This window comes from Tubulanus polymorphus, chromosome 7, assembly GCF_964204645.1.
Source record: "Tubulanus polymorphus chromosome 7, tnTubPoly1.2, whole genome shotgun sequence".
NCBI classification, from domain to species: domain Eukaryota; kingdom Metazoa; phylum Nemertea; class Palaeonemertea; order Tubulaniformes; family Tubulanidae; genus Tubulanus; species Tubulanus polymorphus.
The window spans coordinates 19,958,354-19,974,643 of NC_134031.1; the positions used below are offsets into that span (position 1 = coordinate 19,958,354).

Below are 16,290 nucleotides of genomic sequence, written 5' to 3' on the forward strand. Positions count from 1 at the left end.
ATTACTGATTAATTGGAACAGAAATATGAAAGATGTTACTGAGGGTCTTACTGTTGATTACTGATTAATTTGAACAGAAATATAAAAGATGTTACTGAGGGTCTTACTGTTGATTACTGATTAATTGGAACAGAAATATGAAAGATGTTACTGTGATCTTGTAGTCGTCTCATGAAAACATTCTTACATCGATGAATTGTGTTTTGTTTTGCTCGTCATTGAAAACATTAAATAACATTAAATAACCAACGGCGATCAACGTAAAGTGTCAGTTAAAAATAGGCAATTCTTTCGTTGTCGTGACAACTTTTAAATGATTTCTCTGAAAGCGAGCGATGATGAGTTAATGATGAATCATTAAGAAAAGAAATGAAAACTATAATTGTTGACGAGGAGTTGATAAAGATAAGACGACAGCGTTACTGATTACTGTTTATATTATATTTACTGTCGACTGTCGTTCAGTTTATTATTCTATAAATTGATCGATGATTGCGAAATCGATGATTTACTGATCAATCATTTTACTGTCGCTTTTTCTACTACTTGCGCCATCGTCAATAATCATCTCGTACATTTCTCTTCTCCTCCTCCGGAGACAATTGTCATCGCAGCAGCAGCAGCAACAGCAGCAGCAGCATAGCGATGTATCATTCGAAAATAGAGCGATTAACTTGAGTCGGGATTCAGTGATTTGATCGGTTTAATTATTTGTACAATCTGTGAGTCCAGTTCCATGGTTCAGGGATGTTCGCTCTATCACTGGTTGCGTTCTAAATTGGTTGTACCTGGAAGGTACCAATTGAGCGCGGACCAACGCGTGCTGACATTACTGACCATTTCATCCCAATAAACTTTTGAAATAAAAGAAGTCTTTTCTAAGTTGGTCAATATTGCGCATCATATGACCTACGTGCTCTCGTTCGCTTAAAAAGTACACGTGAAATATTGATGGTAACATTACCTTAGAGAATAGGACATTATTTCAGTATCAGTGACTATGATGCACCGATGAAGAGTGTCTAGGTGTGTTTGTAATTATTCTTATGAGACACCTGCGTATATTCAATGTCAGTAATTATCAGACAGACATTTGATGTAGGGGAACTGGTATGATTACCGAGAGGAAAAACAATCAAATTGTCGTTGCATTTTCTTCTTACTATTGTCTAAACGATGATTTCTATATATCCAGCAACGATAGAAATCAGGTTTGCACTCAGAACCTCGTGTTGGATGTCTTACGTAATACTGATTGAAGAAATTTGTCAAGTTTTTTTCTCGCAGAAAATTCAATTTCATTTGATCTGTTTCCTCATAATTTTCTAATCTTATAAGCCCAAATTTCAGAAATGAATCAACCTTAGAGTTACAGTTTCATCTTCTATCCATCCACCCCTTAACTCTGGCGTCAGTTTTCAATTATACAAGTTTTAACTAAGAAATGATTTAATTTCTTCATTAATTTCTTCATGCTTTGGGTGAGAATGATTTAGATTTTTGCTCGTAGCTAATCTGTTCTAGTTTGGCTCGTACATAGAATGGACCTGCTGTACATTCACATATATGTTCATAAATCAGCTTATCCAGTTAGATGCAACAGTGATTGACAGGTTTCTATTCACATCAGGGCGGATCCAGAACAAAGCAAATTTTTTGCCATTTTTAACATTTTCACAACCTGGGTTAAAAAAAGTTACAGTGGAAAGTCATTGCCGGTCTTTTCGTTAAAGAATCACTCTAGATGTTCAGAAAATGATACATTTTTTTTCAAAATTTTCTTGGGCGCCCCAAACGACCTTAAGGACTTAGCATTTACAGTGCTTGCATTCATGCACCAATTACATGTACCGGGTAGGTCTCGGATTTTTGGACCCATTTACCAAAATTTCTGGACCCGTCCTGCACACGAGCACACAAATGATATGCACCTGGATCGGGCTTTTTGGTCGGCCTAAATTGGTCCTTGAATGGAACCGGCGCAGTTTTATTAACATAGTGTGATCGCTGCAGTAAAGTACTCTTTAAAGTCTTCGAGATGAATTCAGTGATGAATTGAAACATCAATATAATTACATAAGACTGTTTTGCATCTCATCAGTTGTTAATGTGTTCCGGTGAATTGTTTTATGATAAAAGACTTCTTAGAGATATCCACTTTTTTAAAGTTCTATTTATAATAAGTCATTGAGTATAACTAATAGCTTTAGTTTAATAGAGCGATTCCTATCGACGTACATCGTGTCCCCGGTTTTATTTCTTACCGGCGTAAGATTTGCTCTTTGATCGGTCGCTGGTTAAGCTCAACCCTGGGCAAGAAAGTTTTGAACGTGGGGGAAAAATACAGGTTGTTTAGTTCACTGAATAATGCATACTGACTGTGTGTGTTATGTACCGGTGGGTATTATTACTCGTATAAAATACCGCTCTCAGTTAGATTTAGACATTAATCTTAGGTATTAAGATATAATCTCTGTGGTTTTATCCCATATGTCCTGTGTTTTAGAGTATAGTTCTCCTGAGGCCAATTTTCGCGCATTTGGGTTAATTCAAAATAGTGAATTAATTGCTGGAAGGCTAGACACAAAATAGTGAATTAATTGCTGGAAGGCTAGATATAAGAAGTGTCGATATTTATGTGCAGACATCAGTACGAACAGGGCACGGCATTCGCGAAATAGTTGGGGAAAAATTAACTAAAAGTCCACTGGTCTCTCGGGGATTTGAACCTGGGATCTCTCGCTCCCTAGTCTAGCATGTTAACCGTTAGACCAACTTATCCCAGTGGCAGGTAATGTTTGGAAGTTTATGTTGTATCGGACAGCTGTGGTGGTGACCAGTGAGGTGTGGTGGTGACCAGTCAGGCCTGGTGGCTTGTTGTCAAATGCTCTATTCACTAAGTAGATTTTCAATAGTGTTTAGCTTGTTCTTCTTTATCAAAGTGTGTACTACACTTGTATGACAGATAATCAAGAATATACATTTTATCAAAATCATTAACACAAAATTACATATTGAAAAAATAGAAATATAGTTGATGAGGTATAGCTTATTGAATGAATAGCGGTAAAGAGTTAATTATCCTCAGATGAACTGTTTTCAATGTGATGAAGAATGGTTCTCGCTGTGGGACCTGCATGCACAACCTGCACCTAGAACCCTCCCTCACCATTCATTATATCAACCTCGTATGAAAATAAATATGATCGATTTATCGACTGAATTTATTGAACAGTTTCTGAAAGCGGTGTACCGCCATAAGAAAAAAAATCTATTCTGCCCTCTCTATGCATTTGTATTTTCATCTTGATGGTCGTAGTTGATGGTTCATCATGGATCAATCCGATTCTCTATTCAAAAAACCGAATCTGTAGATGTTGACTATTTTTCACTTACATTTGGGAGGGGTTCCTGTTAAGTATTTTACTATCCCCACTGGTCTTAAGCTGTTAGAAGGGTGACAGGATTATGAAGGGACATGATGATTACGAAGGCCTAAAACTGGTCTCTAAGCCTAGACTGCGCCATGCACAGGGTCCAGTGCCTTTATTTCAATATAAAGCCAGCTGCGCATAACCATAAATATTGACTTATTACTTTGTATGCATGGATTATGAAAATATAAGTATACTATATTATACTATAGTGGCCCTGGTGATCATTGAACAATATCTCGGCATGAAATCATTTTTCATGGGTACAAAGTGGAACAGTTTGAATATTTTTTTTATTTCGAGGGTATGTTTAGGTTTTGTAAAAGTCGGATTCAATTGACACGGATTGTTAACGAGATTGACTCTACTCCAGTGCCGTGTTGTATACCGTTGTCTATTGCATTACGACGACACGCGCTGAATTTTAAACTGATTAAAACAAGTTCTGTCAAAATGGGAGACTTTTCTGTGCACACGGTGAATTTCGATAGAGCTACGTGTATGTAGTTCCATTTATTGGTTTCCTGAAACGAGTAACTATCTATCGGAACATTTTCGATATATCATCGATAATTTGAGGGATGCGAGACGATCAATTTGATGTGAAAAAATTGTGAACAATTGGAAATTTGTACAAAAAATCAAAGAAATGTCAACGTCAAAAATCTTTATCCCCTTTTTATGTCATATACCGTGGAGCTCAGAATCTATGCTGAAGCTGTGTTTAAGTTTGAGACATTTTATTTTAATCTGTCTAGATTGTGATCGGGATTTCATTGTACAGTGCCATGAAAAAATGTCATAAAGCTTGAAATTATTCCACAAAATGTGACAATCCTGGTATTTTGACAAAACCATACCTGACTATACGACTACTAATTACTTTCTTTTAAGAGCTTGATTACTACCAAAATTATCAAATACTCTCAAATTCAAGATGATTTCTAGTTCATTTTCAATAAAACTTGACTATTTTTGACATCAAATTGTGTTTAAAACTACATCAGATGGAGACACTGAGGAAGTCAGGTCTGCAGACTGTAGGATGTGTAAAGATGTGAGGAGGGTTGATGAGATCTCTGAACGAGGCATTGCGTTTAGAGGATCACCTGATCTAAATAACAGGGTGATTGTGAAGTGATATTCAAACATGAATATTCCCTCATCTCTAGAGAATCATCAAACAATCAACACCTCACGCGATGACGACGCCGCGGTCGCTGATGATATTTTTAATATTAGCCCGCATATATCGAATTTCCGGGTTTACCCCATCTAATAATGAATGATGATATTATAGATATAACGATGAGGAAGTTTTTTGTTGAAGGATGTGTCATACGCAGTGGTAGAATTGAAATAACAGCTAGCATACGTGTGATGGTTCGGGCAGAATGAAACTTGTTGTCACGACGATAGGAAACCCCACGCTAAGAGAAAAACAATCTAGTTTGAAAAGGTTTTCTTTATTTCCAATGTTTTCACTATATATGACTTCATTAGGATATAGTTGAAATGCAGAAAAATGAATCATTCACTAAAAAGGAAACCTTTTCAGATTTTTGCTTCTCGGGTGTGAGATTTTCTACGTTATTTATGCGGAATTATTCGTTTTTATTTGAAGCGAGGGCTGAATGCGAACCACATCGTTCTGCTAAGGATTATGGATTTTTGCGTCTATTATCAGCTTATGACTGAAAAATGAAAATGTTTTCTGAATATTTTCACGACGAATTTACGATTTTAGTCGCAGCTGTTTGAAGATAAATTCTCCATTCTGTCTCTCGAATGGACGCGGCTGTATTTTTTCCGGTGCCCGGGGTGCGTTTTTACGATCGAAAGATTTACGGGCGAAATTGAGGATATAAATTCGGTATTAATCTATGTGGCTGTTGTCGGTGGATTATGAGGAGCTCGAGTAAGAATTTATTGCGTAGTGAACCGCGGTGAATTTAGCTGTCGGCTGCATCAGCCTCGGCCGGCTGCGCTCAGCTCTTGTTTACCGTTTACTCAAAAACGGATTACGCCTGAAATTCCGAAAAATTGAAACTTTTTTTACCGGCATTGAGATTCTCGGCGCGTCAGACATGTTTTCGAATATTGGGAAGCCAACAAAAAACTGATATTTTCTTCACGTGCAACATTGGAACGGTAGCTAACATGTGAACGGTGGCTAACATTGGAACAGTAGCTAACATTGGAACGGTGGCTAACATTCGAACAGTGGCTAACATTGGAACAGTAGCTGACATTGGAACGGTGGCTAACATTGGAACAGTGGCTTCCATTGAAACGGTACAGTTTTTCAGTAGATGAGTTGAGATTGAGCTTATTGATGACATTATTATGGCTTATTGATTTCTGGGAGTTTCAAATTCAGTGGTTAGTGTTGTGTATAAGATATTTTATCACATCGAATATTACAACCACTGTTGAACCGTGCCCTTGAACCTTAGGCTTTGTGCAGAGAAGACTTAGATTTAAGACCGGTCATCAGATTTCTAGGATCATACCAGGACTTAAATCAAAACTGTACGACAGTTAGCCCAGGTTTTATTGGAAGTTCAACAGGTTGTATGAGAGACTAATGAACTGACATACTAGAAAATTGATCGATTCAATAATAGGACATCTGGAATTTTTGAAGTCATGTAACAAGTACTGACACAACGTGTGTTAGTTATTCAAAACGTGTGCATTATCGACTCTGTCCCTCTCTCTCTCTCTCTCTCTCTCGACTGGGTCTACTATACCGTCACTGCTGAAAGTGAATCAATATCCCGTGAAGGATAGCTGTGAAATTCTGTCGTCTTCGATCAGTAACACGCGCGTGAATAGTCCACGTATGAGTCCCCCTAACCCGGCCGGTGTGTAGCTAGCTTACAACCCCCTCGCGGTAGGATCATCGAACCTCGGCGTCGCGGTTCGCTAGTGCGGTGATTGTTGACGCTAATCAAAAAGCTATTTGGTCGTTAATTAACACTCACCGAGGACTAATGAATAGATGGGTAATTACCGGTCAATTAATACAGCGGACAGTGACATGTCTTACATTGCGTCATTGATGACACGTAGTTAGATTGTTCTATTTGGGGATTATTTCAGAAAGTCGCACGTTCCATGCGTTTGTACTTCACGCAGACGCTTGGAGATTTTTTTTTTTCTATATGAAGTCAATGAGATATCCGTATTTCGATATCACTCGGTTATAAGCGGGTAATATGGATTAAATCGATGCGGTAATTCGCGAGGATTTTACGGATTATTGTTTCGGATATTATGCGGAATCTTAAAATGAACGAAGAAAAGTCGGATGAAAATTCATCTCTGATGAAAATAGCCGTTCACACGCCGTTTATATTTGACGTGTTCGCGCAGGGATTTCTCGCAGGTAAGAATTCGGTTTATAATCAGTTTTCAGCTCTTTCAACGCTAAGTTTATAGAGTATGCACTGATGTTCAGTCTCTCAATGTATGTTTTTTCAAGTATCATGCGCGTCAGGTAGATGTGGTTACTTTTTACCCAATTTTGATTCAACCGTGGAACTGGGTTTAAATTGTTTCTGAGGGAAGAAAGTTTCATGAATTTAACTTTTCTCATTAGTCGTGATTATGCAATCGTTTTTCTAACCCTGGCCAATGTACCAAATTTTTAGCACGGGGCAAACCATTCCGTTTAAAATGCTAACTGATTCTGGGAGTGGATCGCCTCGGTTAGCACTGCAGCCGCTCTCTATATTAGGCAGGGACCACCCAACTTTGAATTTGTTGCGGACCAGGCTAAATTGTCTGTGTGTGATCAGGGCTAACGTTTTATAAGGTATATATTTCATTTCTGTGTATTTGTCACGAGTTTCACATGGATCCAAATTCAACAGTTGAACCGGGTCAAGCTGATTTCAACGTTGAATTTAATTTAATTCATGCGTCTGGGAATATTTTTTCTTATCCTTTCCTAACTGTACGACTGCTGCGTTATAGACAATGCCACAGATGTCGATGACAAATTGATTTTTGTTTGCAGACGCTATCATCGTCTTTATAGAAATGATCGGTCGTGAACATTATTTTGTAAACAACACGTTTTATCGATAATTTCAACTGATGAAAGATCGGATGAACGACACTCGACTATTTCGAACTTGCGCTAACTCAACCGTCCCGCATGCTGAGCCCTCTATACATGATATTGTGTTAGGTCGAACAACTTGTAAAATCTATCGTTATTTTCAAAGCTCGTACAAAGCTGCCATCTGTATTACGGGCACGTAACATTATTCTAGGCTCATTCTGTACAGTTTCAAACTGACAATTTTTTATTCTAGAGCAGAACTCTTGTCACACTATCTCCAGTTAGTCTGTTCTGATGTGGCCATGGTTTCTACTGTTATCGCTGATCCAGACTGATTCATAGTCAGTTATAGTTTAGTTTCTGTCCATACACGGGGAGATGGTCTGTTCTAAATTCCTAAACGAACCTGGATCATTCATTTCCATCGGTCCGTTCTTATTTGGAACAGACCAATTTGGAAAATAATTTTCACTTGCGTGAACGTTTTGTGACTGAATGTATAAAGCTTGACTAACGCGGTTAATTTTAGTAATATGATATATTCATATGTTTATAAATTGATCATCTTGACACAAATGGCCGCTATAAATAGAATATCTAGCTGCTGCTACAAAAGCTGTTCGTGGAACTCTTTTCGCTGCTGTGTTGATAATGTCTATTGATGTCGTCGTCGTATCAATTATATCATGTAGAAAATAGAAATAGAGCTGGAATGTGACAGCCTCCGGTGGTATAGGTTTCATACTGTTACGACATATAATAATTAAATCTTTTTCTGACTCAAATGGCCTTAAAATGAATCACAAAACTTGAAAGTATCAAAAGTTTTTGAAATCACCACAATATATCTAATCGTCCTTTAGTGAGAAAAGTTGGTGCGGACTAAATCAGCTGTGGGCCAAATTTGGACGGGCGGAATCGTCTTTGTGTGATCATGGCTCTAGACAGTGTGAACGTGTAGAATCAGAGGCTATACTAATTTAAGAGTCTTTACCGGATATTTCCTACAGGTTATTGTCACTTCATCAGTGAAGATCAAGGTCACATTGTTTTCGCAAGAATGAAATGTTTTTTTTTTGTGACGTGGAAGCTTGCTGCGGTGCGGTGCGGTGCGCCTACAGCAGTGCAATGTTGTCCGTGACCGTATAACTCAAAGACGATTTGACCCACGTCAAACAGATCATCGCTGTTGATTGGCTACGACCTTATGATCGGTCGTAAATACACCAAAGTCTCATCAAATTCGATCTTATCGTCACGAAGAATAGAACATGTCCGATACGACTGGTCTGCGTTTAGTTTTAATGATCTTAAGTAAACTCATGTTGCAAAGATTCCTCGACTGAGAAATTGGCGTTGATTCCTTACGACCCGAATGTCGGGTCAGATCATATGTGACCTGAGTCACTTTCAGACCCGATCAGTGTTCACACGGAATGATTATAGGTCTGTGATTAGAACTTAATCTGAGGCGTTTTTCATGTGATTTACTCACTATAGAGATGCCAGCTGCTGCTGCTGTTATTGTCATCCGAGAGTCTTATTCGGTTTTTAAATGAAATTCTGCTCGTTGAAGATTTTGTAAGAGATTTTACCGCGAGGCCTCGAAGTCTCGTAAGTAATTAATTTCTCAGCAGGCGTGATAGAGAATGTACCGGTGATGCTTTCAATTTCGCTGAGAAACTTTAAGTGCATTGATTAAATCCTGGACACGGTTTTAGTTTCCTACTAAGACGACTATCTATCAGTCGGATTGGTGTCACTTTTTTGTGGAGCAGGTTCTTGATTTTCGTTTGGTTCTAAGAGCTGATGAATGTCAGGCCTCACTTCTGATTTTATTGGTTGAAATTTGATTTCAGGTGAAAATAAGAAATTATTCAACATGATTGTCAGTGATTGTGTCTAACTAGTCGCTGTCAGTTGTAAGAGCAGGTCGGGTTGCGACAGTCAGAGACGATCCTTAGTTAGCTGCGATCACAGAGCTTTTTGGCCCATGCCAAATGGGCCCATGCCTGTTTGGCCCGACCAAAAATGTAGGACCAGTGTCAAATGTTTGTCACGGCATTGTTTAGTATCGAGTGAGTGGTTTGCGTGTAAACTAATCCCTAATTAGGCATGAGCCAAAATTCACAGGGGCCTGATCCGTGCCATCGTAAGCCTACACCTGACTTGACGGTCAAACTCAACTGACGACTGTGGAACTGACTCCAGTAAAATGTTGGCAAAATGTGAAGCAAGAATTTTTGATTGAGAATTGTGTTGACTACAATAAAATAACAGTTAAATCGTATATTTGCATTATAGATTTCTAGCAACAAAGTGTCAATGATTGTATGGAGGGTTTTTTCGCAGAAGATTAAAAACGGGACATCGATAAAAAGATATCTCGACAGTTTTAAAGCGTCGTAGGTTCTGTACGGTTGCTTTTCTTCTAGCACCAAGTTGAACCGCAATCGATGAAATTGATTTTCGATTGATTTCTATCGCCGTTGAGTCCGTTTATAAAACATAATGCTAGAAAATCAGAAATAATCGATCGGTTGCGCGCAACGTGATTTATTGACGATTTAAGATGATGTGAAACTTTTATCTTAGAACGTAACAGATGTGCAGGGTACGTGCCAGGGTTCGGTTTCAATCACCACATACTGACAAATACACAGTTCAAATTGCAACCTATTGTTAAGCGTTGCTTGTGATGATTGAACATGACTTTATTTTTCCACATTTAGACCAGATAATATATGAGATATTTTGTAACCCATACAGAACTGACCATTCAAGAGTAATTTCTACTGTTATAAAGAGGTCAACTGATCGCATAAATAACATTATACTCTCTCAAAATAAATTCTAGTTCATTTTCAATAAAACTGCTTATTATTGATTATTAGTGATACCAGGTAATCTGGTCTATGTGAAATACGTCAATATGTAGAATGGTCACCAGACTAACCTAAGCCACGATCACACAGATGACCTCGGGCAATTGATTATGATAACTAGATTGATAATTATGATGAATGATAATTATTGATTATAATAGACAGTGGTTATAAATATTGGTAATAGATGAATGAATGATAGACTATTATAATAATGATAGCAATGATAAAAGTTTTAACACAATGTTAATGCTTTAAACTGTGTAAAGTGAAATTTTTAACGGAATTATTTTTCGCCTCGCTTGTGAGTTTATTTTCGATGATGAGTTTATTTTCGTGATCATCAGACGTATGAGAAATGTAGAAAGAATGTAGTTGTATGATTCAGTTGAATTTCTCGGCTGCCTGTCTTTTAGATACAAACAAATTGGGTGTTTTTACTGTATCCACGATAGATTTTAGCAGATCCTCGAGTTCAAATTCAAATTACTCTCACGGTTCTAGGTTTAGGGGCCAGTTGTGAAGTCATGGGTTAGGTCTAAGACCTATCTATGTCACTGCACTGAGTTAATGGAAATGGTACATTTTCCCTTGAAACTGGTCCACGAGTTACAATCATATTCACACTGGTGTCAAATGGGTCTTTCAGACCAGGCCCGTGCCAAATTTTAGCACTGGTCAAATCATTCTGAATGAATGTTAGCTGGTTCTGAAAGTATCTCACCTCACTTGCCACAGCATCGTTTCGATAGCATTTAAGTAATGGGTATGTATTTTTGACTTGGATCTGATCTCGGGCAGTTTGACCGAGGACAAATCGTCTCTGCGTGATCGCTGAATGAAGTCATCTCGGATTCTGTAAGATACTATCAGGTTCTCTGCGCTCACTGTTACTAGTCTATGCCTACTCTGTGCTTAGTCGCAGCCTAGTCTATGCCTACTCGGTGCCTAGTCGCAGCCTAGTCTATGCCTACTCTGTGCCTAGTCGCAGCCTAGCCTATGCCTACTCTGTGCCTAGTCGCAGCCTAGTCTATGCCTACTCGGTGCCTAGTCGCAGCCTAGTCTATGCCTACTCTGTGCCTAGTCGCAGCCTAGCCTATGCCTACTCTGTGCCTAGTCGCAGCCTAGCCTATGCCTACTCTGTGCCTAATCGCAGCCTAGTCTATGCCTACCCTGTGCCTAGTCGCATCCTAGTCTATGCCTACTCTGTGCCAAGTCGCATCCTAGTCTATGCCTACTCTGTGCCTAGTCGCAGCCTAGCCTATGCCTACTCTGTGCCTAGTCGCAGCCTAGCCTATGCCTACTCTGTGCCTAATCGCAGCCTAGTCTATGCCTACCCTGTGCCTAGTCGCAGCCTAGTCTATGCCTACTCTGTGCCTAGTTGCAGCCTAGTCTATGCCTACTCTATGCCAAGTTGCAGCCTAGCCTATGCCTACTCTGTGCCTAGTCGCAGCCTAGTCTATGCCTACTCTGTGCCTAGTTGCAGCCTAGTCTATGCCTACTCTATGCCAAGTTGCAGCCTAGGCTATGCCTACCCTGTGCCTAGTCGCAGCCTAGTCTATGCCTACTCTGTGCCTAGTTGCAGCCTAGTCTATGCCTACTCTATGCCAAGTTGCAGCCTAGTCTATGCCTACTCTATGTCAAGTTGCAGCCTGACTGATGTCAATGGTTATCTACAAGAGTTAATAACGTTTTCATACATCTACTCCAGTGTTGACATATACTTCCACTTCTGCAGTAGTAAGCATTGGTTCTTTCTTCATCGACGACAACAGCTTTCAATCAATCCATCAATGAATTGATCGGAATTAAGAAAAATTTCGCTCACGAAAGTCGATTGTTTGTTTTGCTTTGTGCCAAGAATTTTTTTTCTTATTCATAAGTCGCTCTATCCGAAAATCAAGCTTCGACCGACCGGTCGGTGTTTGCTTGCGCTGTTTCAGCTTACATCGCGCTACATCAGTCGTGTTGTGATTTCCGTGCAAAGTTGCACGGAAAAACGTTACTGGATGGACAAGGTGACATTACAGTAGCATTAAGACCTGGACGATAAAGAGTAGCGTGCTGTCGTGTGCTGTCGTGTGCGTAGAGACTTAATTAGATACGGATAGAGTTTCCATAAGAGAATTCATACCTATACTGATTGGGTATCGATTTGTCGCAGGTATTAAGATACCTCGCCGCTGCCGCTACCGCTGCTGCTGCTGCCGCTGCTGCGTTGCATTCAATCACGCGTGAAGGTTAAGCCCGTGCCTCTCGCGTTTTAAAAACAATGAACGAGAAGAGAAGAATGCAGTCAGTCAGTCGTCGCTGGTGAGGAGCTCGGTAAACTCCGCACTGATTGTGTCAGATCAATGTTCAGCGCTGTTCAGATATTCATTATCATTATCAACTGTGGCAATTAATTTCTGGTTTTATATCATGTAAACAGAAGTGGATCTATGGCCGGTCGTGATTATTAACGCGCAATGCTCGACCGGCTGTGACATCATCATCACTCGCTAACGAGAATTACGAATTGAGAGAGGGGCAAAAATGTGATAGTAACCAACAATGAGGAGTTAGGCGAAAATAATGAAATTATTGATGAATAAACACCGCTGATTTCCTCGACGCTAATCAAATGCGACCAATTATCTAAATTTTAGGAGTAATTTGTCGATGATAATCAGCACGCGTCTCCGCTTGACTACGGATTAAACTTATCATTTTGATGGGCGGAGTGCGTGTTCGCTTAGAAAAAAAAATTTCAAAAAAAGAAAACAACTCCGATATCGGTTTCAGCAATTACGTTAATTGAAAACTGGTTGAATCGGATTTTTTTAGGCTTCGCAGGAAACCGAGCTCGGATTATTAGATATCAAGCGTAATGTAGAAAACGGCTTATCGATGATCAGTCGTAGAATATACGTAACAATTTTAACGATTCAAATCGTATTATGGAATATTCAACGTGGCTTAATAACAAATCGAAGTCTGTGCGCAGATGATGTGTCGTTGTTCTAGCTGTCATTGATTATTGAAATATTCCGTTCGTTCGTTATTGTTATTCGTTCTAATGATGTACAATATGTGTGTGTACGTGAATATACCCCGGTGAGGTCCACCAGATAAAATGGATGTCAGCTAAACATAAAAAGACGATGTTTGTAAGTGGCGAGGTCCACCACGGATCGTTAGACCGAGGTACGTAGACAGTTCATTAATGATTTACGCTTCGTTTCATCAATCGTAATTGGGGTAAAAAATTTTACATTCGATTGGAGATTTGAAATCTGCCCTCCGAGATTCGATGCATTCTGAACATTCTTGTAAATTTTGTTCGCCTATATCAGTTCGAGCAAGTCAAAAGTGGCGTCGCCCTGAGGACTTTACCTGAGACTTTTTTAATAACAAACACTAGACATAATACATCTTTCAGCACATTTCCAAAAGTCAGGGAAAAAGCGAGTGAAATAAAAGTGGCCTGCATCGGGTTCAATCATGACCACAAGTGGCTGTGCTGAATTAATATGTGACTGTAACGGTAATCACCTCATTTTCTCAGCTGTAAAATAGATGGACAAATCAAATCCTCTTATGATATCTTCACCTGAATTGACGTACGAAGAGGGAGGGAGAGAGGGAGAGGAGAGATGGAGAGAGAGAGGGAGAGGTGGAGAGAGGGAGAGGTGGAGAGAGGGAGAGAGGGAGAGATGGAGAGAGGGAGAGAGGGTGAGAGAGAGAGGTGGAGAGAGGGAGAGGAGAGATGGAGAGAGAGAGAGGAGAGAAGGAGAGGAGAGATCGAGAGAGAGAGGGAGAGGTGGAGAGAGAGAGAGAGGGAGAGAGAGGGGAGAGAGAGAGGTGGAGAGAGGGAGAGGAGAGATGGAGAGAGAGAGAGGAGAGATGGAGAGAGAGAGAGGGAGGGAGAGAGGGAGAGGTGGAGAGAGGGAGAGAGAGGGGAGAGAGAGAGGTGGAGAGAGGGAGAGGAGAGATGGAGAGAGAGAGAGGTGGAGGGAGAGAGGGAGAGGTGGAGAGAGAGAGAGAGGGAGAGGAGAGATGGAGAGAGAGAGAGGTGGAGGGAGAGAGGGAGAGGTGGAGAGAGGGAGAGGAGAGATGGAGAGAGAGAGAGGTGGAGGGAGAGAGGGAGAGGTGGAGAGAGAGAGAGAGGGAGAGGAGAGATGGAGAGAGAGAGGGGAGAGAAGGAGAGGTGGAGAGAGGGAGAGGAGAGATGGAGAGAGAGAGAGGTGGAGAGAGGGAGAGGGAGAGGTGGAGAGAGGGAGAGGTGGAGAGAGGGAGAGGTGGAGAGAGGGAGAGGTGGAGAGAGGGAGAGGTGGAGAGAGGGAGAGGAGAGATGGAGAGAGAGGGGAGAGAAGGAGAGAATGATAGAGAACATTAATTCATCATCTGATGATCATATCTTCATTATAACCAGTAGTTAATCATATCAATGATCGTCTTATCTGTTTGATAAGATTATGATCGATGCTGGCAGTGATGAGGAAGGAGAGGATAGGAAGGAGGACGGGTATGATGAGTATGAGGAAAGAGTCTCGTTGGCGCTGTGTTAATTACTAAATGTCTACAAGTTATTAATTATATCAGCTGTGCGTAGCTGCTGCTGATGTTGCTGCTCAGCTCCGTTCTTATAGTAACGACATTTATTTATTAGAGCTCTTATTGTTGATGGTTTCGCCACTAATGACATAATAGATTTGGACAGGACAGTTTTTTTATAAACCGTAAGCCGACAGCACGCAAAGTGCGCAGGAACTCATCAAAACCATAATTGAAGTAATGAAAAACTGAATTCATGCGATTTCTTCTTCAAACTTTGCTCACGAGTTTTTAGGATTTCGGAGGTAAATTAGGATCTATCGACTGTTGAAGGCACAGGTCATTTTGACTCAGGGGAGGTATGACCTGTATTAGTGAAGTAGGATCAACTGCTCTCAAATAGTCAAGTAATTACGAATCTGGATAATTGAACTTTGAATAATTTATTAAGTGCATTGTATAAATGTCCAAGAATGACAGCATTAATTATAAGATCCATAACTTCTAATCACTGTTCACCACAAACAGCGGCCTGAAATGGGGGCTAATTATGAAGACCTTGTCACGTCCCAAAAAGGCTACTTCGATGTCCAAAAAGGCAATATAAGGTCGATACTGAGGCTTATCAAACAGTATAACACCAGCTGTTCTATGTAACAGGACTTGAACTTATCAAATCCCACTGGAACTGAAATGCACCAATTTCCACCGCGCTTTCTGCTCTTTCCTCTCTCCTCTCTCCTTGCCCTGAGACAGGGGGGGACTTACTGGCACCTGGACATGGACATGTGTTCGCGTAATTGAATGAGAATAAGGAGTTAAAGACCGTAGAACATGTAAAATCGTAGGCGTCATAATTGTGCTCAGTTTCTGCATTAGAATATCTCTACAGTAATTCAGTATTGAGAGAAGTTGACGTCTTGTTTCATCCTGTAACAGGAACTGTGACTCCTTCAGGCAATCATACTTCCCCTATCAGTATACGACAAGCAAACGCGTTTTCGAAAATTCATTGACAAGGACATTGGCAATAGTGAATACACAATAATGAAATCTTTTACATCATCGTTCTGCATTGTTTTTTTTTTCATTTTGAACTAAGGAATGGTGCATCTTATTTTTTTCGGATGATTTTATGTAATGCTCTTTATGACGTGTCCCTAACGAACTCGGGGAAACAGTGAATGGCGGATTTGATTTCGAAATTAGAAATCAAAGTACAGAAATAGTCGTGTGGTCGATCAAAATTACATAATTTCTGTATTAATCAAATTTACGTTATATGGAAGTTGTATGCTGTTTTTTGTGAAAGGGTTTGATCGTTACTATAGGAGTATTGAATAGTGTATTTAAAACCGATATT

The 16,290-nt window shown here is 40.0% G+C and overlaps 1 protein-coding gene across 3 annotated transcripts in view; it reads left to right on the forward strand.

Annotated features, from left to right (window-relative positions):
* LOC141908875 (uncharacterized) overlaps positions 1 to 16,290 on the forward strand; it is a 76,138-nt gene that overhangs the window by 21,200 nt on the left and 38,648 nt on the right. Inside the window, exon 1 of one of the 3 annotated variants that reach the window (XM_074799135.1) lies at positions 5,748 to 6,825. The exons of the other annotated variants lie outside the window; for them this stretch is intronic. Coding sequence (XP_074655236.1) covers positions 6,714 to 6,825 — 112 coding nt within the window. The 5' untranslated portion in view covers positions 5,748 to 6,713. Of the gene's footprint in view, positions 1 to 5,747; positions 6,826 to 16,290 lie in introns of those variants that run through there. 3 annotated transcript variants of the gene reach the window in all.